We start from the raw sequence: 26,805 nt of genomic DNA on the forward strand, positions 1-26,805 counted from the left end.
CTGTGCCTGTGTCTCTGCCTCTCTCTCTCTCTCTCTGTTTCTCATGAATAAATAAATAAAATATTAAAAAATAAATAAATAAATAAATAAATAAATGTAGCAATACCCCTAGAATCTTGACACTCCTGCATAACAGGCATTTCTAGACCAACAAACAAGAAACTTAAAACTGAACTAGACTGTTAATGAGCTACAAGAGACTCACTTCTGGGTCACTGGTCTGATACCAACTTAGAATACCAACTGTATCTGGTGGCTACTCACGCAGCCTATATAAAATGAACAAGTGCTTTAGATTCCTTTCTGGTACACAAACTAAAGCAATACAGTTGGTATGCTTCTTGAGAGTTCCACAAAAAGGAAAGAAATAAAAAGCTTTACAGACTAAAAGTCAGAGCTCAACCAAATTAACAAAGTGGTAAGGCAGGTGGATAAGGGACTTACATACATTTCTTGTGACTTTAACATCATCTTCAAAGAAAAATGCAAATATATGCTTTAAACTGCTATCTCTCATTAGGCAAGGTCATTATTGCAAGAATAATATGTAAAGATTAATACTTGGTTGTATATCACTTTTATGTATTTTTATTGAGCTTCTCAATTAAATATTTAGAAAAATTATCTTGTTTAAGCCTCTGAACCAAGAGATAGGCATTAATATTCACAATTTATGCATGAGAAAACAGAGGCTCAGAGAACTTGGATAAATTAAATGAGATAACACAACTAGCAAAGTGATACCACTATGATTTGTACATACACAGCATGCCAAAGCTAGTACTCTTCATCACCAAGCTATTTGATGTAACACTTTCTCTTTACACAAAAGCAAGAAAAGACTATTAGATTTAGTTTCTTGACAGCAAGTTTTTGTCTTATTCGCCACCAAATATCCATTCCCCAGCAGAATACTTGGCACATATAATATGGTACAGAATAAATATTTATTGAAATCAAAAGCTCCAAAGAAAGCATTTTATATGAAATTTTATCATTCGTGTTATTTTTCCTTCAAAAACGGCCATTTGTTATCTATAAAAGTCTAATCACTAGCTTTACAAAATATATACTTCCTCCTCACTGATCCTCCTCACTATCAGTCTTGAAATCATAAAATACTCTTCCACAGCATACTAAACTGAAAAACCCAAACATCACAATGCACTGACCTGTGTTTAATCTGGAATAAAAACTGCATAGAGTATTTGGAATGTAAAAAGCGGCAATGGATATCTATTAATCAGCTTACTAGTTGTCTAAGAATAATTACTGAGGAATCAACTATGACCTATAAGAATATCTAGCACCATAATCAATCCTAACTTCTTTAGGAAGTTACAATGATAAGAACATATTAAATTTATTAAAATATATGAGCTATGGAAAAGCTTCTTATACAAAGTCATAGTTTGCATTTGCTGGTACAAAACTGGCATTAACAACAGGGAACTAGAGAACTAGGCCTCCAGTATATGCCTGTCACACAGTAGTGTTAAGTATCTGTTGAATGACCAAAGATCATTAGACTAGGGAGAGAAAAGTATTTCAGAATCAAAAGTCAATAAATAACATTCTTATAGATAACAGGAAGTGTTTTAAAAGTTTTTCCTTTATCTTTATTGAAAGTTTAATTTGAACTAATATGAAACAGATTTATAGCACTTGAAATGCATGGCAAGTACTAAACAATAACAAAGTAGCTCAGAGACTGTATTATTAACACAGAAACTACAAACTAAAAGAACTATACTAAGAACTGTTAAATCAAAAAAAAAAAAACACACACAAAAAAAAAAGAACTGTTAAATCTATGTAAGATTTATGTTTCTTAGATTTTTAAACATAAAATTGCTTTAACATTCCTAGCTGACAATTTCTGATAATAAGAGTATAAAACAGGAAGCAAACAAAAGATAATATAGTAACTAAACTTGTTCCAAGAGTTGGATGGGTATGCTCACAGATCTATATTAGGAGTGGAAATAGAATTTTTATGTGTCCTATTTTCTATTTTTCTCTTGCAATCTGGAAAACTAGATGAAGAAAAGGTGTATATGTGTATACAATTTGAGAGTAGGACTAACCAGCCCTAACTGACCCTTACGGGATATTGATCAAAATAAAATCTTATGAACAACAGATATTCTGATTATTTTTCTCTACCTTTAGAAGACAAATAGCATATTAAACTTGAATTCTAGCTCTGATTACACAAGGTTCGAATTCATCAAGGTAATTATCTATGAACAAATGGCTCAGTAACCTTATCAATCTTACATTTCACTCATTTAATAAATGTCTCTATGACCACTACCTATAAAAATTACTAAACCTCACAAAATTTACCAGTCTTTTATATGTTAAAAGCCAGAAATGTTAATAACTGGCTGCTGACACATTCATTCTTTGATTTTATTTTGTAAACATTTACAAAGAAAATGTCTTTTTTTTAACTGTTAATTTTTTTACTTTTTAAAGATTTTATTTATTTATTCATGAGAGACACAGAAAGAGAGAGGGGCAGAGACATAGGCAGAGGGAGAAGTAGGCTCCCTGCAGGAAGCCCGTTGTGAGACTTGATCCCAGGACTCCAGGACCACACCTGGGCCAAAGGCAGACGCTCAACCGCTAAGCCACCCAGGAGTCCTGAAGAAAATGTCTTTTTACCAGACACTACATGATTTCCCAGATATGAAAACATTTCTCCACTAAAAGAGGCCTTGATCTTGCAGAGGAGATAACACAAAACCCAAAATGGTTTTGACTGTAATACATTAATCATAATCACTTCAAAGGTCAGAATTTTAAAGTATTTATTTTTCTCTTCAGCATGTCTGAAATATGTCAGAAAAATAGTGCTTAATAAAAATCAGCTGATTCAGAAGAGTATTCTTAAATTAGGAGGTACAAAATACAAAGGAAAGTTTTCATTTCTTTTGTAGTCATTACCTTTACCTTCTTGAAGTTTGTAACATAGTTACAGACCTGTTCTTAATAAAATTTTCAGAAACACTCATATTCTATATTTTAAAATATGCTATCTATTAATCTTAATTTAAGAGCAATTAATTTAATCTTCAGAATAAAATGTCATTTATTGCACATCTCCTATATGGTATGTGCATTCTACTCATGACATATCACTTCATAATACTATGAGATAGGTACTAAAAGCCCCGTTTTATAGATGAGAAAACTAAAGCTAAAGATCAGATAACTTGCTCAAAGTTATACCATAAAGAAGAGATAAGGTGATAAAAATGAGATTCAACTGCAGGCCTGATCCCAAAGCCTTTTGCCCTTCATTACTCTATCCCCATTTATGACATGTATTTTTTTAAATATTTTATTTATTTATTCATGAAAGACACAGAGAGAGAAAGGCAGAGATGTAGGCAGAGGGAGAAGCAGGCTCCAGACAGGGAGCCTGATGTGGGACTTGATCCTTAGACAGCAGATCACGCCCTGAGCCAGGGGCAGGTGCTAAACCACTGAGCCACCCAGGAGTCCCTGACATGTATTTTTTAACAATAAAAGAAAAAGCTAAAATAAAACTATTTTTGAGTAGTTTTAAATTTCCACCATCTGAAGCTTCTAATACAAAATTCTGGGATAAGTAAAGTATTTCCCCCCCGCCACACTGAAAAACATAAAATCTTCTAAATCTCTGAAAACAAAAGGTAAGCTCTTATCATTTTCATTCCCTAATTCCTTCCTTCTATACTTGCATTTACTCTTCAAAGCCCCAACTTTTTTATAAAATGCTGAATGAAAACAACAATAACATCAAAAACTATTCATTTTACGTCCTAATCTATCTGTGAAAGAAGCATGAACAAAGAGGTAAGTATACCACCTCTATTATTTCTACATTCTTCTCCAGAAGGACAAATTTCTCTTTCCTGAGTGATGTCCTGCCCATCCACCAAAGCTCAGTCCAAGCTCATTTACTTTGTGCAATCATACCAATTTCTCTCTTCCAATTTGCATTTACTATGTTTGTTATACAAGTAGCATTTTATTGCATATTGGCACATGCAAGTTTCTGAATTAAGTATTTGTTGAATTATTTCTGTCTCTAGCAACCGATTTAATACTTAGTTATTGAAACAAAGCAGTATCAGTGTAATTTGTATTCTCTATCAGTATGCAATATAAGATTATCAGCACATAATTGGCAGAATGTTATCTGGCTCACTAGATCTATGTTATCTGGCAAACACAAAATGTATATGACTGATCTTCTCAAAAGACAAAGATTGGTTTTTTATTTATTTTATATGCCAGAATCATTAGCACACAGGTACATCAGATGTACTTAAGAAATATCTGCTGATAAGTTGTATTTCTGATCAGAATGAATGAAAATTTCTCAAGAAAATTCAGCCATTGTGAAGATTTATATGGACTGAAGGGTTATTAGTGTTTTTTTTCTTTCAGTGTTTTCAAAATAGAGAGCAAATACAAAGATTGTTATCAGTTAGCAGGTAACATCTGAACATTTTACTGACAGGAATTATGATAAGAAAATAGGTTCTCAAAAGTATAGTTGCATGGTAGTTTTATGACTTTGCACAAAGTCATCATTCTTTTCGCTCTAAAGAAATATAATCTTATATAGAAATATATAAGAAATATAATATAACTTGTATAATTTACAAGTTAAATTAACTCTTAAATTTGCTGCGGGATCAAGTCCAGTTGTGGGCGGAATATACAAGATAACAAAACTTTAAGCAAAAGGTTGCCACTTTACTACTTGAGAACTGAAGCTTAGAATAGGTGAATATGTATATTTTACAAATAAAGCAAAACAAAATTTTAAAAACTATTTAACATTTAGAGTGAAGCACACCAGTAATTTCTATAGCTTACTTTTCATTTAAATTATACATGTTATTATCATTTTCCACCTGTATCATTTTTAAATATTTACAGGATTAAGTAATATACCGAGTGCTATGGATTCTTTATATATAAGTATATTTTATTATTTATGTAGGTCTCAATGTTTAGTCCTAGGGATGTCACAAAAGCTGACATGAATGAGTCTGACTAAATTGCTTCTTAAAATTAATACAACAAAGAGTATATGAGGAAAATCAATTAATACATAGTAACTACTATAAGTAGTAGAGTGAACTACTAAGAACTTAGATAAAATATGTAGCCCCTTCCCCTGACTTACACTAAAGAAAAGGGAGTGGTGTTGATCCATGTTAGTTAAGAAAAAGTCTTGCAATGGCCTCTGGTACTCATTCTCCAATCATGAGTTACTCTAATTACATAATTCATAATTATCTAATATTAAAGAGACAGTAAAACAGCTTGAGTTCTGAAATTTTATAGACCTGATTTGTATCCTTGTGCCGCTGCTCAATAATGCTATAATTTTGGACAAAGTAATCTCTTTGACCCTAGTTTTTTTTTTTTTACCCTTTCATTGATAAAATAGAGTAATAACAGTATCTGCAGAATTACTAAAGAATACATGAATATTTATCACTGTAATACCTGGTATGCAATAATTCCATAAAAAGTAAACTATAAAAGGAAATCAGATATGAATTAATGAGATTGCAAAGAATCAGTGCTTACCTAATCACTCAAAAGAGAGAGATAATATTAGGATTTATAAAAATGAAAATATAAAATTTACAGGAAAGAAGTATTAAGTGAACAGAGACTCAACTTGAATAATTTACATATAGATTGTCATTTTAACTCTTGATCCAATCATTGTCTTACTAAATATTTTGACAGCTTTGATAAATCACATGCAGGGAAAGGGGAGGGAGAATCCTGGGCTATTCTTCATTTTTTTGTAAGCTTATATTCTTAGGTTTAATATTTTAACTGGAACACTCTGGCCATGGATTTACTAGCATTTAATTTGGGTCATAGTTCTGAGAGGTCTTGACACTAAAAGAACCAGAAATTATAACCAAATTCAGATATCCTACAGAGGAAGTTACATTATTAAGAAAGAACTGGATTCTTATTTCAGGTAGTATTATTATATGAATCTACATGTTAGGTATAAGAAGTGATGTGAATCATCAGTGATAGATAGTTATACTAAATTTTTCAAAAATATTTTTCATGACATATAAACCTAGACAGTGATACTTATGATTTTATAAAGTAACTTTAGATATATTTTTAAAAAACCTACATTTTGCCATATGTCATGTCATACAAGTATATTTTTTAATGGAGCTCATTCTTTTAACTATATAATATAAACTATAACTGCCATTTAAGATATTATAAGCAAGCTAATTAAAAATAAAATACATATTTATTTACTATATTGTTTTGAGAATGTCTTCATTGTATTTAAGTTTATATTTTCCTTTTCAAAGTGGCCACCATCACAAGTAAATTATCATAAAAAGTCAGCTACACTAATATGACAAAATAGAACTCTAATTATATTTAACATTAAGCTTCAATTATTTTTTTGTAAATATCGCGGCAGGAGGACTTAATCAGACAATTCTGTTATATTTCTAAAATAATTATTACCTACATGAGTTATTCTGAGTTATTAAAAAGATGCCTTAATTATCAGAGAATTAAACCTAAGAAGTATTATACTGTACTTTAATTCAAAAAACTAACAAAAGTCAAGGATTTTCAACTCTATCTATACAGTTAAGTAACAATACACTTAGTTTAAAAAAAGTAAATTGAAATATAGGTAAACAGCAAGCATCAGAAGTAATCCATTCTGAATTGTCTAGTGTATCAGTTTCTATTATTATTGTTTTTGTGGCTAGATTTCATCTCTGAAAAGGTAAATCACATCTAATAGGATCATGATTTAGAGAAGGCCTCAATTTTTATTCATCATAATAATATGATGTCAGAAAGTGTTCAACTTCAAATCATGACAGATAAAAACTCCATGTTTAACAGCCATATTTAGTTTGTTTGAGCTGCTGAGCAGATGTAAATGTAATCTGCAATACTAGGAAACTCCAGGTCTGATAGATAGCAAGCTAATATTTATTTTTAAGTGCTCTAAAAATTATTTGTAAAAGCTGCATAAAAACGATTCCATAAATGTATTGTGATTTTATTTTAACAATTATTCTACACTACAATGGAAGTACATGCTCAAACAAGACACCTCAGCAGTATTTTAAAGCAGTAACCACCTAGCCAATTTCTCTATGTTCTGTAGTTTTTCTAATCCACTCTCCCTGTGGTTGAGCAAAATCGAATTGCCTCTCACATTTGCAGACAGCTCTGTGAAGGTGATAATAGAGCTGCTCCCTGCTGTCATGAGGCAGGAAATAGGAAAATGGCATATGGGGCTAGAAAGAAAGAAATAAAAAAAAGAAAGAGAGAGAGAACGAACGAAGGGGGGAAAAAAGAACTAAACAAGAACAAAAGATTTCAACAAAGAACAACTATAACCCAATATGCTTTGCAAGTTAATCTCTTTTCAGAATCATTTAGCATATTTAATCATTCATCTGTGTCCTCATTCCAAAAATGCGAGTGGCTGATACTAAGTCTTTGGGTCAAGTTTTCATTGTCTAAAATATTTGGAACATCCAACTCCAGAATACGTCCTGCACAATGTTGCAAAACAGTGTCTTTAACTAGATATATAAAATGTTGTGCCAATCCCACATTTTAAAATAAAGGAAGGTAGAACAATGTTAATTAAAATATTAATAAAATATGTACACAGGCTTTTTAACATTCTTAAATCTATGAAATAAAAAGAAATTTAAAAATAAACATTTATGATTAGACAATAGCTGATTACAGTAGAAACAAATCTCTAAGTAGTTATATTGCTAATAATACCAAGACACATTTTTTTACTTGTACAGGTTTCTTGTTTGTTTTTTTTAAGTATACAGACAGGGATTTTTTTGTGTGTGTAAGAATCCTGCTTTAAACAAAAGAAATTTTAATTTAATGTATCTATAAACAGAATGTGGCAGTAGATGCTAATAAAGATATAATCTACTCTACCTTTCCTTTTACACTCTGAATGGGATCCACAACCACTGCCACAGCTCTCTCCGACAAGGCTTCAAAGCTCTGCTGAGTGTTGATATCCACACCAGAAAGCCAACAACCAAAACCAGGGTGACTGTGATACCAACCAACAACCATCTCAGGCCTGAAACAAAGAGGGCATTCAGCGGTTCAGAACAGAACAAGTAATACACATTTATGATATGAAAAGAAACAACACACTAACAGGATATAAATTAAGAAGAAATGAAAAACACACAGGTGTGAAAAAGCACCATTAGAAACACTGAAATCATACACCATATTATCCAGAAAACATGGAAATGAATAAGCATGACAAAGAAGTGCTATCATTAAGAGATGCACATTAGCAGTGGTAGATAAGGCTTTCAGTTTTTCACCTTGTTACCACACTTTCTCTGAGCCAGTTTTTACCCTTTCAGCATTCAAGTAAATATCTACTCTTTAACTCCTTAGCTCTGGGAGTTGGATTTTCCAGGAAGAGTACATTTTTAACAATGGACACCAGGATCCACTGTTGTGAAAGGATTAAATATCAATTAAACCAGCAGTAGAACTAGGAACTCAGTCAAAAACCAATTTGCACTGTTCTGCTCAGCTGCTGAGCCTTTTGCTAACATTAATTTTGAAGTTTCTTCCACAGTAAAAGAATTTGAGCAAGAGAATGACAACTATTGAGATTTAATCTGGGAGGGGTGGGGGGAGAACTTGAAGAACATTTGAATTCTACTTTCTCTCTTTTTAAAAATCATATGCCTAATATAATTAAATATTCAGAATCTTATTCAGTTCCAATACATGGAACATACAAGCTCTTTCGATTATAAGTGACTACACAGGAACTCCATATGCTAAACAGGGAAGCTACAGCCCAAGTTTACTATGTGATGGTTGAGAATTTTAACATGAGGCAGTTTTCTCATTGGCAAATTTCTCTGATTCTAGAAAAAAGAGATACTAGATAGGTGGTTACACAGCACTGAGAGTGATACTTTTACATTAACTACATGGCTTTTTTTTTTCTAGGTATGATATTCGTAAATATACAGATTTTGAAATACAGCTATGAAAATATTCCCATTATTCCTTTATATGATTACTTACCTTCCTGTCTGCTTCAACATATCTAACATTTTGGCTTGGAACACTGGATCAACTGCCTCCACACTAACACCCTAGTTTAGATAGAAACACAATTAGCTTTTAGAACTATGAAAAAAGACCCACAAACATTTATTACATCCTAAATAAACAGAAAGTTACCCCCAAACCCCCTATGCATATTATTCTGGGATACCAAAATAATTTTATAGGTTTGGGTACCCATAATTGATTTCTACTTATATCATTCAATTATAGCCATACTTTAATAAAACTAAGACTGCTAAGTATCAAACTGCTATTAGCTAATAAGTTAAGACAGTTTTGGGGATCCTTTAAGAGTTTATGGCTATGGCTACATACATGCACATTCACACACATACACACCACCACCACTACTACTACCAGAAATACCAAATAATTGAACCAAGTATTTTTGGTTAGACCTACCTTGGTAAGCATACTTTCAAATGCCATTACTGATACCTGATAAGCACTATGTCTCTCTTCCATCCCATCCGAAATTTTATAACTATTCAGCTATTATAATAATCAACAACCCGAAATCTTTTTTTTCCCCCTTGGTAATATAAATACTTTGAAGAAGGAAAATAATTTGTGAGTTTCCCAGAGTAGTTTTTGTTTGTTTCATGGGTGGGTAGGTTGGGAGGGGAATAAGTTCTAACTAAAAGGACTATTCTTGATTTTGGTTCTGGCCATGATCTCAGGGTTGTAAGATTGAGCCCCACATTGCACTTCACACTGGGCATGGAGCTCATTAAGATTCTCTCTCCCAGGCAGCCCGGGTGGCTCAGCAGTTTAGCACCGCCTTCAGCCCAGGGCGTGATCCTGGAGACCTGGGATTGAGTCCCAGGTCAGGCTCCCTGCATGGAGTCTGCTTCTCCCTCTGCTTGTGTCTCTGCCTCTCTCTCTGCATCTCTCTGTATCTCTCATGAATAAATAAAATCTTAAAAAAAAAAAAAAGAAAAGAAAAGAAAAAGAAAAAAGATTCTCTCTCTCCCACTTCCTGTGCTCCTCCTCCAATTCCCCATTGGCGACACTCTATAACCAACTGTTTTAAATGTTGCATTATCTTGCTAGTTCAACCAAAAATTTTTAGACCATGGAAGAATTAAAGGCATTCATGTCACCTCTCCAGTGATAGATCACTGCCATTATAACTCTTACAAGGCTTTCTTCTAATACTAGGAATTTAATTCCAAAAAGCCTGTTAACGTAAGCACTTTCTTCCCACCAAAACAAACAATATTTTGAATTCTAACTGAGAAAGCATCCTCAAGAACAGGGGTATACAATCTGTTGCCGATAAGGTTTTTTAAAAATATTTTTAAAGGGTATTTAAAAAAAAATAACAAAAAACACAAGAATATGAGACAAACATATGTCTTTATAGATAGTTTGCTACCTTTTGGGCCAGAAGAAAATCTTTCTAATCTACTACATGGAATGAACATGAAGATCAAGATCTTCTTCTGTCAAACAAGCATTTACAAGGAAATAATGATACTAAAGCTTAAGAACTCTTTTTTATAATTGATAAGGACCACATGTAACAGAAAATACTAGTTAATTTTATGTTTTTCTTATTCTGACATGAAAAGGAAAATATAAGTAAAAATAGTCTATGATATAAATCTAAATCTTTAGTTAATACATGGCATATTTCCCTATATTCAGATGTACAAAATAAATACAGTGGATACCAGGTGGACAAAAATCAGCAGATCTAAATTAGTTTACCTCAACAAATTAGTCCAATTGAAGAAAAATTTGAGTATTTTTCTATGCATTATTTACAAACACACTGCAATCTGTAGTAACTATTTAAAATGTTGGAGGCTCGGGATCCCTGGGTGGAGCAGCGGTTTAGCGCCTGCCTTTGGCCCAAGGCGCGATCCTGGAGACCCGGGATCGAATCCCACATCGGGCTCTCGGTGCATGGAGCCTGCTTCTCCTTCTGCCCCTCTCTCTGTGTGTGTGTGTGACTATCATAAACAAATAAAAAAAAAATTAAAAAAAATAAAATAAAATAAAATAAAATGTTGGAGGCTCTCTTTCTCTAAAATAAATAATAAAAACTAAATAAATCATTTTTTTTAATGGGGTGCCTGGGTGGCTCAGTTGGTTAAGCATCTGACTTGTGATTTCAGTGCAAGTCATGATTTCCTGGGTCCTGGGATCAAGCCCCAAGTCAGGCTCCACACTTAGCAAGGGAGTCTGCCTGAGATTCTCTTTTCCTCTCCTTCTGCCCCTCCCTCAACTTGCATGCTCTCACTCGTGCACTCTCTCTCTTTTAAATAAATAATAATAAATAAATCTTTAAAATGCTTGGGCATCTGGGTGGCTAAGTCAGTTAAGTGACTGACTCTTGATTTTGGCTCAGGTCATGGTCTCAGGGTTATAAGATAGAGCCCCACGTTGGGCTCCGCCAAGCACGGAGTCTGTTTAGGATTCTCTCCCTCTCCCTTTGCACTCTACCCCTCAGCTCACTTGCATGCTCTCACTTTGTAAATAAATAAATAATAAGAAAAATAAACACATAACTTCTTTTTCTCTATTATCTACTTTATTGAGGTATACTTAACAGTTACGAGCCTCAAAGCAAATAGCTTTATGACAACAATTTCTTTAACCCAGTTATTTTAAAAGGTTCAATAAGAGAAATGTTGATTAGAGAAAAAACATCCATCTGAAAAATATACATGTTCTATATTTCTAGACAAACAGATGAGAAGGATATGTGTGTAGTTTTTTTGTAAGAAAGTCAGAATGGTGGTTGTCTTTTGGCCATTTTCTTTAGCTCTAAATGCATACCTTTTTACACAAGTCCAATGCCATTAAACAAAATAGCATAACGAAACAAAAACCTTCCGGAAAGAATAATGCATTCTAAATAGGTAAAGTGGATGACTTCCAAAATTTATATGTAATATACTTCCATTATAAAGAAATTACCATACTTGGACAAAAAGAACTGAAGTTTGCCATAGTTTTTTTTTTTTTTTTTTAAACTTAACATTTTGAATATAGAAAGCTTAAGAGTCATTTAAGCCATCTTAAGCGTAAGAGTCATTTATAACCACAAAGGGGGGGGGCATATTTCAAATCAAAAGAAACAGAATGTGAGGACTAGATAATTTATGTAAATTAAAAGTCTCATTAACAGAGTCTCGGGATGCCTGGGTGGCTGAGTGGTCAGGCATCTGCTTTTGGCTCATGAACCCCAGGCATGATCCTGGGGTCCCGGGATCGAGACCCACAAAGGGCTTCCTGCATGAAGCCTGCTTCTCTCTCTGCGTGTATCTCTGCTTCTCTCTCTGTTTCTCATGAATAAATAGATAAAATCTTTAAAAAAAGAGAGTCTCTAAAATCTTCTGAACTGAGTGTTCAAATTAATAACCTAGTATTTTAGGGTAACTTATAAATCCAGTATGTTACCCTAGTTAAAGCTCAAAGTATGAGTTAAGGGACTTAATGCTAGCATCATTCAGTCTGTTGGACCTATAGGGAATTCATGATGCATTTAAAAGATAAATGATTTAATTCAATACAGGGTAGAAATTTCTATCATTAATCTTATGATGGATTTTTCCTATCAGGATGAGAAAATGTAATGTGATGAAAGTTATTTTGCATAGGGAAAGGAAAGAGAAAAGAAACACATTTACTTACAGCAGGCAACCATAAAAAGTACTCACTGTTCCTGACTGTGGCATAGCAAACACATCAATCACTCTGACGGTGTAATCATCAACAAATTCTCCAAGCATCAGACCCATAACTTCCATTGGAACTCCAGCCCGACCATGCTTTAACATCTGCAAAGAGGAAGATGGGTGGATATAAAGCTTTAAGATCGTTGGTCCTTTTTTCTTTATCTTAAAGGACCTAAGTTTGTTTCAGTGAAAATAAAACACTTATTTTACAGATGCACCAAAAACAATGGCTTAAGTTTGAGGGTTAACAAAACAAATATTCTCATGGAAAAGAGAGTGAAAGCAAAAGAGCTCTCTAAAGCAAGTGACTCTATTCAATACTTACTTTTAATAGTGCAAGGGAAGAAATATAGACTTGTTCTGCTGTGTCCACTGCAGGAGCATCTGTAGGTGGCCCCTAGAAATAAGCACATCAATTATTATAAACACACAGTTTATGAGTTTAAAATTAAAGTTATATGTTAATAAATTTGATTGTTTTTAAGAGTTTTGAAAAAAACCCATCAAGTATCCTTTTATTCTCAAGTATCCTTTTATTCAGGTACAACACAAATAATCAAAACAACTTTGTAAACACCAAACCTGTGGAAAACAAATCAAACTTAGTTCTCAGGCAAGTGTCCAATGGATATAAAGCTTAAATCTTTCAACAATGCTAATCTACCTTTGCTATAAAACAACTAAAATGCACCAATTAGCCATGTTTCTTACTGCAATCTGAGACGGATCTTCAGCTACAGACTGCATGTACATTAGGGCTCTGGGATCTCTGCAGATACATAGACATAGTTGGGGGGAGGGGTAGAAGAGTTCTAATCCCATGGTGAAAAAGCTGTGAACAACACACTATGCACTTCACCCTGATGAAGTTGTTCCTCTCCCCAATACAACAAATTTAATGGGAGTGCACCAGGTGTGAACAAACTGGCTGAGACTGGTGTGGCTAACATGAAAATATTTTCAAATTCTGACTACCACCTTTATTTGTTTAAAGTTTTTATTTATTTATTCATGAACGACACAGAGACTTAGGCAGAGGGAGAAGCAGGCTCCCCGCAGAGAGCCTGATGTGGGACTCCATCCCCAGGCCCGATCCCCAGGCCCAGGATCACACCCTGAGTGTGAAGGCAGACGCTCAACCACTGACCCACCCATCCCTCTGACTACTACCTTTAAAACAAATGGTACTATTTATCCTACTATAGGTTAAGGAAAGACACTATGTTTTCCCTAAGGACTATGTCTTCTTCATCAAAGATAAGCCTCTTTTAACTATAATATTCAGAGGCATGAGGTAATTTACAGAGTCCTTACCCTCAAGATGACTATTATACATGTAATTCTGCACACAGAAAGCATTCTTGTTTTTCAATACTGGGTAGTCTGGGAAATTACAATGAGATGTGTCCTATAATTGCCAGGTTCTGTTTTGTTCAAAGTTCCCTTTCCTTGACAATAACTCTATTACAAATTACAAAAAAAATGTTATTACAAATCATATTTTATCTTGCTTTTATGGATTTACTTATTAAAATTAAACAATTGCTTTACTCATTACATTTCAGACTTATAGGTCTGTGTATTTTGTGCTTCTTGTCAGTTATATGCTGAATTCCGTGATTTTAAAATTTTTATTTTTTGCTTAAAAATTCATAATATTTGCTGGAAGTATTAAATATAATAAGTTCTACAAGAAGTTTTCTCTAAATACAAGAATCACATATGAAAATTACCTTTTTTCTCTCTCTTTTTTTTTAAGATTTTATTTATTTGACAGAGAGCACAAGCAGGGGAAGCAGTAGGGAGAGGGAGAGGGAGAGGGAGAGGGAGAAGCAGGGTCCCCATGGGGAAGGGAACCCAATGCAGAGCTTGATGTAGGACTCAATCCCAGAGGCCTGGGATCATGACCTGAGCCAAAGGGGACACTTTAACCGACTGAGCCACCCAGGTACCCCCACCCCCCAGTTACTTTTTTTCTTAGAAAAATTATATTTTGTTATTTTCTTTCTTTAATACAAGCCTTCTTAACTTGCCAGAAAATACTAAAAAAAAAAGGAACAGGGAAATAAATCATCACACCACCAGCAAATGTATTAATGACAAAGTCCAGAAACTATGCTTGCCATCAGTTAAAGAAACAGTCTGTTTTGTTCAACATTATATATAACCAGTACCTAGCAAAGTGCCTGGCACATGCAAGAACTTCCTAAGTATTGGCTTAAAAAAAAAAAAAAAAGAATAAACTGAGGTATTACAAGCCAATGGAACAGAAATGAAACATACCCATCAGTTACACTGTGAGAGAGAACAAGCCTTATGTAAGTCGACATAAAGATCATTACCTCCTCTTTCACTATTTTCTTCTGGTTCAGAAACACAGGAATAGAAAACCATGCAGCTGTTTCTCTACTGGATGGGTGCTGTTTTTTGAGAGAGCAGCCAGTGGTATTTCCTGTTGCTTCTCTCCATTACTATTCTGTTTCTTGATCTAATCAGACTAAATTTTCTCAGGAAAAATAAACTTGGCAAGAAGTAGAAAAAGAGTTTGTAGTGGTGAACTACACTTTAAAAAAAAAAAAGATTTTATTTATTTATTCGTGAGAGACACAGGCAGAGGGAGAAGGAGGCTCCATACAGGGAGCCCAAAGTGGGACACAATCCCGGGTCTCCAGGATCACGCTCTGGGCTGAAGGCGGCGCTAAACTGCTGAGCCACCCAGGCTGCCCATGAACTACATTTTTTAAAAGTAATCTCTACACTTAATATGGGGTTCAAACTCATAACCTTGAGACCAACAGTAGAGATCAAGGGGCATCTGGGTGGCTCAGTTGGTTAAGTGCCTGCCTTTGGCTCAGGTCATAATTTCAGGATCCTGGGAACAGAGCCCCATATCAGGCTCCCTGCTCAGTGGGGAGCATGCTTCTCCCATTAAGAGTCACATGCTCTTCTGACTGAGCCAGCCCAGTGCCCCTGAACTGCATTCTCAGAAGAAATAAAAACAAAAAGAGTAACTCATGTAAAATACTGTCTATGGGACAGATGGTAAGGACCTCTCGTAACCGTGAATATTTGAGATTATCATTTTTCTACACACTCACTTGTCCAGAATAGCATATAACCAGGCAAAGAAGAAAACTCCATTAAGACCCTGGAAACTAAGCTAAGAGATTTGTATACAAACCTGTATGGCTGTAGATCAAAGATGACCCAAGTTAAGAAAAATGTGGGGCTATGGACAAAATACCTATATGGTCTTGGCAAATGCTCCTGAGGTATAGCACCCTGATGATTCAAAGAAAGGAAAGACATCTAAAAATAAGACTCATAAACAAAATTTTAGAAACCTATTTGGCATCAGTACTATATAAGCTTTCCTAACCTTGAAACAAAAAGTTCAAGGACAGACCAAGATGAAAAGATGAAAAATAATGAAATAAAATCACACAAGAGGGAACAAGGGCAAAAATAACATTATGACAAATTCATTTTTAAAAAGATTTTACTTATTTACTGGGCACAGCAGGGAGGGTGGAGGGAGAGGGAGAGAACAAGTAGGCAGAGCGGCAGGCAGAGGGAGAGGAGGAAGCAGGTTCCCCACAGAGCAGAAAGCCCAATGTGGGGCTCAATCCCGGGACCCTGGTAAGATGACTTGAGCCAAAATCAGACACTTAACTGACTTAGCCACCCAGGTGCCCCTGACAAGTTTAATTCACTGATACAGAACTAAAGATGTCTCAAGACGTAGAGTAAAAAGTTAGAGATGAAAACAACTAAAAATATAATGATACTAGAGGACAAAGGAGCTATAAGCTAAGAAATAGTGTTTCTAAGGACAAAATAATAGAAAGAATCAATCAGTAAGTAAAGATAAACCTGAAGAAAACTTTCCTGAATGAAAAAAAAAAAAAAACATTTTTTTCAACTTTTGGATCACTAAATGTCAGACAATAATATTGAATAAAGTATTATACCTTGAAAAATCTTGGGCAAAATTTTTTAAGAGAGGGTAGAAGAGGCAAATGGAGAGGGAGAGAGAGAATCTTAAGTGGGCTCCATGCTCAGCATAGAGCCCAACACAGGACATCATCTCACACCCCTGAGCCATCATCTCACACCCCTGAGCCAAAATCAAGAGTTGGAAGCTTAACTGACTGAGCCACCCAGTCACACTGGGTAAATCTTAATTACATGAATAAAGCAAAATTCCTAAAAACATGAACAAAAAAACTAACCTGATGAAAAAATGCAACCCAGGCTGACTTTGGATTTCTTTCCCACATTAAATGGCAGAAAACAATGAAAGAGTTTCCAAGTTTTAAGAGAGAAAACCTGTGAGTCAGAAATTTTTATACTCAATTAAAAAAATGTCGGAAGGCCCACACAAGAACTCAGAAAATATGATTCCATGTATCCTCCTTCAAAGGACTTCTTAAATAAATCGTCCAGTTGTGCCTCTACAAATAAAAATTAAAGCCTGAAAAATGGAAAAGCCCTTATATTTTAAAAATTCTGTTAAGATTACTGAAAGCAGGGATCCCTGGGTGGCACAGCGGTTTGGCGCCTGCCTGCCTTTGGCCCAGGGCGCGATCCTGGAGACCCAGGATCAAATCCCACATCGGGCTCCCAGTGCATGGAGCCTGCTTCTCCCTCTGCCTATGTCTCTGCCTCTCTCTCTCTCTCTGTGACTATCATAAATAAATAAAAAAAAAAATTAAGATTACTGAAAGCGGTTAGAAACAGAGATAGATCTAAATAATAAAAACAAACAAGGTTCAGGGCACCTGGATGGCTCAGTCATTCAAGCATCTGTCTTCAGCTCAGGTCATGATTTCAGGGTCCTGGGATTGAGCCTTGCATGGAGCTCCCTGCTCAGCTGGGAGTCTGCTTCTCCCTCTTCCTCTGCCCCTTTCCCTGCTTATGCTCTCTTACTCGTGCTCTCTTTCTTTCAAATAAATAAATGAAATCTTAAACAGATTTCAAAACCATAGATACTGTCCAAACAACTATACATGGCAGTGAAAAGAAATGAAGTATTCCCTATTTTACATACAGAAGGGGGAAAAAAAAAACTCTCTTTAAGTGCTGATTTTGACTACTACAGAAATATGGATTAAAAAGTCTTCTGAACAGGGACACCTGGGTGGCTTAGCAGCTGGGCATTTGCCTTCGGCTCAGGGCATGATCCTGGAGTCCCAAGATCGAGTCCCACATCGGGCTCCCTGCATGGAGCCTGCTTCGCTCTCTGCCTATGTCTCTGCCTCTCTTGCTCTGTGTCTCTGATGATAGATAGATAGATAGATAGATAGATAGATAGATAGATAGATAGATAGATAGAATAGATAAATAAATAAAATCTTTTTTAAAAACAAGATTTGTGAGAAACACTGTGAGAGGCAGAGATGTAGGCAGAAGGAGAAGCAGGCTCCATGCAGGGAGCCTGATGTGGGGCTCGATCCCGGGACTCCATGATCACGCCCTGAGCCAAAGGCAGATGCTCAATCGCTGAGCCACCCAGCTACCCCAATAAATAAAATCTTTTAAAAAAAAGTCTTCTGAACAATTTAAAAATAACCACAATAAACAATAAAACTGAATGTACATCTTACAAAATCACTGGAGGAAGAAAAGCAAACACAACACTAACAAAAACAACAACAAACACAAACTAGGAGGGAACCAAGAAGGGAGTAAAACAAAAACAGCAAATATAAGGTTAGATCAAATATACTGGTAATGGAAAAACATAAATGAATTAGTGTCCCTTCTTAGGGACACTTGGGTGGCTCAGCAGTTGAGCATCTGCCTTCAGCTCAGGGCGTGATCCTGGAGTTCTGGGATCGGGTCCCACATCAGCCTTCCTTCATGGAGCCTGCTTCTCCCTCTGCTTAAGTCTCTGCCTCTCTCTCCCTCTCTCTCTCTGTGTGTCTCTCATGAATAAATAAAGAAAATCTTTAAAAATAAGTAAATAAAGTCCCTTGTTAAAAGCCTCTAATAGATTTAAAATGGAAATTCATGTATATGCTGTTTATAAATAAAAATAAAAACAAAGTAAAAGGATTAGCGAGATTTGTCAGTGACATACCTATAATCTTTTTTTTGTAAACAGCCATAATGGCTACTATGTTTTACTCACCTTGCCTTTGTCCAGTTATATATTACAGTAATAGATTTCCCAGTATTAAATCACCTTTCTATTCCTGGGATAAACTGTTGACATAATTTACTTTTTTGTTGTTGTTAGCGTTTTTGTTTCCCTGTTTACAAGTGAGACTGGTCTGGTATTTTCTTTTTTCTGTTAAATTTGTCGGCTTTTGATATTATGCTGGATTTATAATTGTGAAATTTTACTCTTTATCATTTTCTGTGTTCTAGTAATATTAATACAGTAAACCTTGAACAACACGGTGTTTAAGGGACTGACTCCTGACACAGTCAAAAATCCAAATATAACTTGACTCCCCCCAAACTTAATAGCCCACTCTTGACCAGAAGCCTTACTGATAACATAAATGAACAATGAACAATTTTGTAACTTATATGGATTATATATTGTATTCTTATAATAAAGTAAGATAAACTATTAAGAAAATCATGAGAAAATACATTTACAGTACTGCACTGTATTTATTGAGAAAAATCTCTATATCAGTAGATCCGTGTAGTTCAAACCCATGTTGATCAATGATATACACTAAATCAACTACATCTTATAAATTTGGGAGACTTCACTATTAAATACTTGGCTCTAGGGCACCTGGGTGACTCAGTGGTTAAGCACTGGCCTTTGCTCAAGTCATGATCCTGGGGTCCTGGAACTGAGTCCCGCATCAGGCTCCCTGCATGGAGCCTGCTTCTCCCTCTGCCTCTCACTCTGTGTCTCTCAGGAATAAATAAATAAAATCTTCTAAAAAATAAAAATAAATAAATACTTAGCTCTAAAGCTGATTTTGGACCTGATCATTATAAACTTTTTCAGTGGTATTAATGAATTCAGATTATCTATGTCTTGACACTATTATATTGTTCCAGAAAGTCTTATTTCATTAGATTACAAAGTTATCACCAACGAATTGAACATATTCTATTTTAATTTTTAATTGTTAACTGTTTAATACTAAAAACATTTAAAACTAAATTTGTTTCTCCATATCATATCACCATTCACATAGATTCATGATTTACATTACAAAATCAAATTATAATAAAACTTGGCTAAAAATATTGGTGAAACTTCCTAATTCATTCTAAGAGGCAGTAATACACTGATGCCAAAGCAATACAGACACTACAAGAGAACTGTAGACCAATATCTCTTACAAACACCGGTGCAAAAATCCTCTACAAAATACTAGCACACAAAACTCAGCAGCATACAGAAAGGATTATTTTACATATGACCAAGTGGGATTTACTACTGCAATGCAAAGACAGTTCAGTATACAAAAACTGACCAATGTAATATACCCCATCAAAAGAATGAAGGGAAAAAAACTCAGATGATTGTTTCAACTGATGAAGAAAAAGCATCTAACAAAATTCAACACAGTTTCATAATAAAAACACTGAACCAACTAGGAATATAAGGAAACCACCTCAACACAGTAAAAGCCATATCTGAGGCCAGCTGGGTGGCTCCGTTGATACACATATCAATCAAACACTTGATTTCAGCTCAGGTCATGAATTTAGGTTCATGAGATCAAACCCCCAAGTCAGGTTCCATGCTCAGCAGGAAATACTTGAGATTCTCTCTCTCCCCCTCTGTCTCTCCCAACTCGTGTTCTCTCTGCCCCCCAAAATAAAGAAATCTTTAAAAAGAGTACGTACAATAAACAAAAGCCATATCTGAAAGCCCACGGTGAACATAATACTCAATGGCAAAAGACAAAAAGCACGTCCTCTAAAATCAGGAACATGGCAAGTATGCCTGTTTTTTCACTTCTATTCAACACAGTTCTGGAAGTTCTAGCCAAAGCAACTAGGCAAGAAAAGAAGTAAAATGCACCAAAACTGAAAAGGAAGAAATAAAATTGTTTGCAGACAATATGCTCTTACATGTAGAAAACTCTAAAGATTACACAGGAACTATTAGAACTAATAAATAAATTTAGCAGAATGGCAGGCTACAAAACCAATACAAAAATCAGTTACATTTCTATCATGAACAATGAACAATCTGAAAAATTACAAAAGCAAGGCACCTGGCTAATTCATTCAGTATAGCATGGGACTCCTGATCTCAGGGTCATGAGTTCAAGCCCCACTTGGGTGTGGAGTCTACTTTTTAAAAAGAGAGAGAGAGAGAGAGAGAGAGAGAGAAAGAAATTACAAAAGCAATTCCATTTAAAATAACATTAAACAGAATAAAATACTTAGAAATTAACTAAACCAAGGAGGTGAAAGAGTTGCACAGAGAAAACTATAAGAAATTAAAGAACATAAATAACATGAAATGGGAAACACATCTCATGTTCATGGATCACAAAACTTAGTATTAAAACATCAAGACTACCTAAAGTGATCTATAGATTCAATATAATCTCTATCAAAATTCCAATGATACTTTTGCAGAAACAGACCCCCCCCTTTTTTAAAGATTTTATTTATTTATTCATGAGAGATAAGAGATAGAGATAGAGATAGAAAGAGATAGATAGAGAGAGAGAGGCGCAGACACACAGGCAGAGGGAGAAGCAGGCTCCATGCAAGGAGCCCAATGTGGGACTCGATCCTGGGTCTCCAGGATCACGCCCTGGGCCAAAGGCAGCGCTAAACCGCTGAGTCACCCAGGATGGCCAGAAAACCCATTCTTAAATTCAGAATCTCAAGGGACCCTAAAATAGCCAAGATAATCTTGAAAAAACTAAACTAAACCAGAGGACTCAAAGTTCCTGAATTCAAAATTTACTACAAAGCTATAGTAATCAAAACAGTGTGGTATTGGCACAAAGACCAAAGAATAGACATATAGACCAAAGAAGAGCAGAGAGAGCCCAGAAACAAACCCTTGCATATATAGTCAAAAATTTTTAACAAGGGTGCCAAGACAATTCAATGGGAAAAGACAATCTTTTCAACAAATGGTGTTAGAAAACTGGATATCCAAATACTAAAATAAATGAAGCTGAAACCTTACCTATTACCTTAAAAAAATTAACTCAAAATGGACCAAGGACCTAAACATAAGACCTAAACAATAAAAGAAAACAAAGGACAAAAGCTTCATAACGTTGATTTGGCAATGATTTCTTGGACACCAAAGGCACAGGTAACAAAAGAAAAAGTAGACACATTAGACTTCATGAAAATTTTAAAAATTTGTGCATGAAAATATACTATGGACAAGAAAAACAAAAACAAAAGATACTATCGACAGTGTAAAAAGGCTAAAAAAAAAAAAAACCCACAGAACGGGAGAAAGTATTTGCAAATTATATATTTGACAAGGGATTAATATCCAGAATATATAGAAAGCTAAAACTCAACAACAAAAAAAACATAATTCAAAAATGGGCAAAGAACTTGGACACTTACCCAAAAAAGATATATGAATGGTCTATAAGCATATGAACAGATGCTCAACATCACTAATCATAAGCGAAATGCAAATCAAAACTACAATGAGATACCTTATTATGCCCATTAGGATGGCTACTATCAAAACAAAACAAAACAAAACAAAAAACAAACTAGAAACAACATGGATGCAGAGAAATTGGAACCCTTGTGCACTACTGACAGGAATGTAAAATGGTAAAGCCACTGTGGAAAACAGTTATGGCAGTTCTTCAAGTAATTAAAAATAGAATACTGTAAGATCCAGCAATTCTTATTTATTTATTTGTTTGTTTATTTATTCATTGCAATTCTACTTTTAGGTTTGTTTATTGCAATTCTACTTTTAGGTATACACCCAAAAGAATTGAAAACAGGCCTTCAATGAAATATTTTGTACTAATGTTCACAGCAACATTACGTACAATAGCTAAAATGTGGAAACAACCCAAGTATACGTCAAGAGATTAAAAGATAAGGGATCCCTGGGTGGCGCAGCGGTTTGGCGCCTGCCTTTGGCCCGGGGCTTGATCCTAGAGACCCGGGATCGAATCCCACATCGGGCTCCCTGCGTGGAGCCTGCTTCTCCCTCTGCCTGTGTCTCTGCCTCTCTGTCTCTCTCTTTGTGACTATCATGAATAAATAAAAAAAATCTTTAAAAAAAAATAAATAAAATAAAAGATAAGCAAAATGTGGTATATACATACAATGAAATATTATTCAGCCTTATAAAGTAGGGAAATTCTGCAATATACTACAACATGAATGAACTAAAATATTATGCTAAGTGAAATACGCCAATCAGAAAGACAATACTGTATGATTCCACTTATGATGAGTAACTTAGAATAGTCAAAATCAAAAAGAAAAGTATAATAGTGATTGTCAGAAACTCGAGGGAGAAGAGTGTGGAGAGTTATTGCTTATATATATGTGAATATCTATTTTTATATATATGAATATTTATATATATGAATATCTATATGATGTGGGTGAGAAAACATTCTAATTTGCACATATAATAATATGAAACTGACAACATAATCTAAAATTTCTGAATATTAAGAAAATTAGAAAAAGAAACCTGAAAAAAATAGTTGCCCCATTTATAACAAAAAGTCATTATATAAATTAACAAAATACTAAAACTGTAATGGAAACATGGGCAAAGAATATAAAGCAAGTAATTACATAAATACATGATGAAATAAATATGAAAATGTTCACCCTCACTATTTGACCTTCTTTAATTAAGAAATGCCAATTAACACATTAAGACGTTGTTGTTGTTTTCTATCGCATGAGCTTTACAATGCCTAATTCTGGAGAGGGTATTATAAAAGAAACACTCTGAACACTGGTATAATCTATCAGAAAAGCAACTGAGCAATATCAAGAGTCTTACAACTGACAAACTTTTTGACCCTACTTTTGCACTCCTAGAAATTATTTAAGTAAATAAGCAGAGATGTTTGCATGAACCAGAATGTTCATGATGCTTCTTTTAATAATGCAAATAAATCAAGGAATAAAATAACAACCAATAATTAAACAATACAGTTGAATGTTCCTTTCTCTGCAAGACAAATACCATATGATTTCACTCATATGTGGAATTTAAGAAACAAATGAACAGAGAAAAAAAGAGAGACACAAAAAAAGTCTCTTAAACAGAACTGGTAGTTGCCAGAGAGGAGGTGGCCTGCGGGATGGGTGAAGGGGATTAAGAGTACCCTTACTTTGATGACCACTGAAAATGTAAAGAATTGTTGAATCATTATATTGTACACCTGAAACTAATATGATACTGTATGCCATTGTACTTGAATAAAAAAATTTTTTAAAGTGGGGCTCCTGGGTGGTGCAGGCAGTTAAATGGCTGCCTTTAGCTGAGGTCATGATCTCAGGGTCCTGGGATCAAGCCCTGCATCAGGCTCCCTGCTCAGTGGGAAGTCTCTTCTCCCTCTGATCCTCCTATCCACTGTGCTCTCTCTCCATCTCAAAAAAATAAATAAAATCTTTAAAAAAAATTTTTTTTAAGTTCCTTATGCTGAGATCTCTAGATACTTCAGGTGCTAGATGGCAAATCCTAAGCAAAGATACTGAGGTATAGCTCTATTTCAAATAACTTAAGAAAAAAATACATGAGTCAGAGGATTCAAGAAAGGGAAATGTATAAAGTAGGAGTGGTTGTCAGGGTAATGAGGTAGTAATGAGAATCCCAGGATTGTGAGGCCCTATCCAGTAAAGCAGACATGATGGTTTTTATTCCTCACCCACTGAAAGTTTCAAACTCCCTTTAACTAGACCTGTCTTCACATCTCATATATGCAATCCTATGAATTTAATGAAAAACAAAGGATTTCATATATAGTAACTGATACAGTTTTAAATTAAACTTAAGGTAACCATTGTTAGGCTATATTTACATTCTACTAAAATGGACATGTAGTGATCACAAAACAACAAATCGTACATATCCCCATTTGTACAATGAAAAAATCTAAATAAATGCAAAGAAGTTGAATTATTTCAATCATTTTTCAATTTTTTTGAGAACTTACTATGTTTAAGAAACTAAGCTAAATGCTGGGTGAACTAAAGTGAAAAACTATACAAATGATTAAATCAAATGAAAACCTAGACCCAAATATTTTTGAATTTTTATACTTGGCTATTATTAATACCATAAAAACTAAGTAATGGAGAAAGTAGTTTTCTTTCTGGTGCTCAATCAAACAGCATAGTTCTAAAGTTATCAGCTTATATACTGTGTGAACTATTCAAATTCTCTGCTGGCCTTGTAACAATTCTACTACCACCATAATAAACAAGCACAGAAACTCATTTTCTTTGGAGATTGAACATGATGTAACTTAAATTTCAAAGTCCTTTAAAAACAACTATTAGAGGCCACCTGGGTGGGTGGCTCACTAGTTGATCGTGTGTCTTTGGCTCACATCATGATCCTAAAGTCCTGGAATGCAGCCCCATGATGATGTCAGTGATGTCGATGTCCTCAACGTTGGGTTCCCTGCTCAGCGAGGAGTCTGCTTCTCCTTCCCTGCTACCCCTCCCCTCATCCCCGACTCATGCTCTTACTCTCTCTTTCAAATAAGTGAATAAAATCTTAAAAAAAAAAATTAGAAAACTGAAAGCCCTGCCATAACTAATGTGGTATTAAGTAAAAGAAAAACTAAAATAAAAAACTAAAGAAAACTAGCCTGTATTTCATACAATGCCACAATAAAATAGAAACACACATATCACTGATAATAGATAAATAAGAAAAATCTACAGCACGCCTAGTTGGCTCAGTTGGTAGAATATGTGACTCTTGATCTTGGGGTTGTAAGTTTGAGCCCCACACTGGGGGTAGGGTAGTTTACTTTGAAAAACAAAACTAAATGTTCTACTACTCTACAGTCTATTGTTAAAAAATTTTAATGTTATAATTTAAAAATTGGAATATGATTTAAATTATATTTTGCTGTAAAAAGCATGTAACTAAAATACTTGCATATAACCCTCTTATAAGTAAGAGACTGAAATACAGTAATCACATTTGCTATAACTCCTCAATATTCAATTCCTACAGGCAACTTTAAAATCACTTACATAAGTCTTCAAAAATAAGTTTATTTTAAAAGAGGAGAAAAACACCTTTAGACTAAGAGTATAAAATCAGCTACCTAATAGAACTATAGGGTAAACAGGTAAGCCACAGGCACAAGCAAGCAGTGTTAACTAGCCTTTATACATACCATGAAAATATACCTAACCATTGTTATAATACCTATTATGAACTCCATGAAGGTACTGAACTTACCTCTGTACAATGAGTTTTGATATGCCACGTTTAGTAAAAACAGAAATTAACATCCAGATCATAAATTTTAAGTGTGGTTAACTTAAATGAGACATGGTTCCTCCCCACACCCCACCCTCATTTAGAAGGTTAAAATCTGATCCAGCATAAAAAGCTGTGACTTTTACTTGGGCAGCCCTTGTTGACTAAGTGTTAAAAAAAAAGGCACTTGCCATTATAACAGGATAAAACTAACGCCTCAAAGTGTTACCTACTCAGGCCTTTTAACAAATTTGTTAACACTATTAGTTATATTACTCCACCTTTCTCTTAGTGTGAACTGGTATCAATTATTTAGCCAATTTTATTATGTTATTAAAATACCTGCTGATTAAACATGAACCAAAGTGTCACTTAAAAGAAATATAAAATAAATAGTATCGCTGAACTGCAACAATCTAAAACTATCTAAAAATATAAAGTTATCTTGGGAAACAACGTAAAACATTTCAAAATTTGTTAAGAGGTTGTTCTAGGATTAAAATATTACACAGGCTTTATTTTTATAATGGCTGTTCA

General features: G+C 34.5%; 1 protein-coding gene across 3 annotated transcripts in view; it reads right to left on the reverse strand.

Annotated features, from left to right (window-relative positions):
- The window catches only part of PSMD14 (proteasome 26S subunit, non-ATPase 14), a 102,764-nt gene that overhangs the window by 30,658 nt on the left and 45,301 nt on the right, over positions 1-26,805 (reverse strand). For all 3 annotated transcript variants that reach the window (XM_072811395.1, XM_072811397.1, XM_072811396.1), the window contains exons 4-7: positions 13,189-13,260; positions 12,846-12,965; positions 9,130-9,200; positions 7,999-8,149 (exon numbers count right to left, since the gene is read on the reverse strand). In XM_072811395.1, the coding sequence (XP_072667496.1) occupies positions 7,999-8,149; positions 9,130-9,200; positions 12,846-12,965; positions 13,189-13,260 (414 nt within the window). The remainder of the gene's footprint in view (positions 1-7,998; positions 8,150-9,129; positions 9,201-12,845; positions 12,966-13,188; positions 13,261-26,805) is intronic.

This window comes from Canis lupus, chromosome 34 (assembly GCF_048164855.1).
Source record: "Canis lupus baileyi chromosome 34, mCanLup2.hap1, whole genome shotgun sequence".
In the NCBI taxonomy this organism is placed as follows: domain Eukaryota; kingdom Metazoa; phylum Chordata; class Mammalia; order Carnivora; family Canidae; genus Canis; species Canis lupus.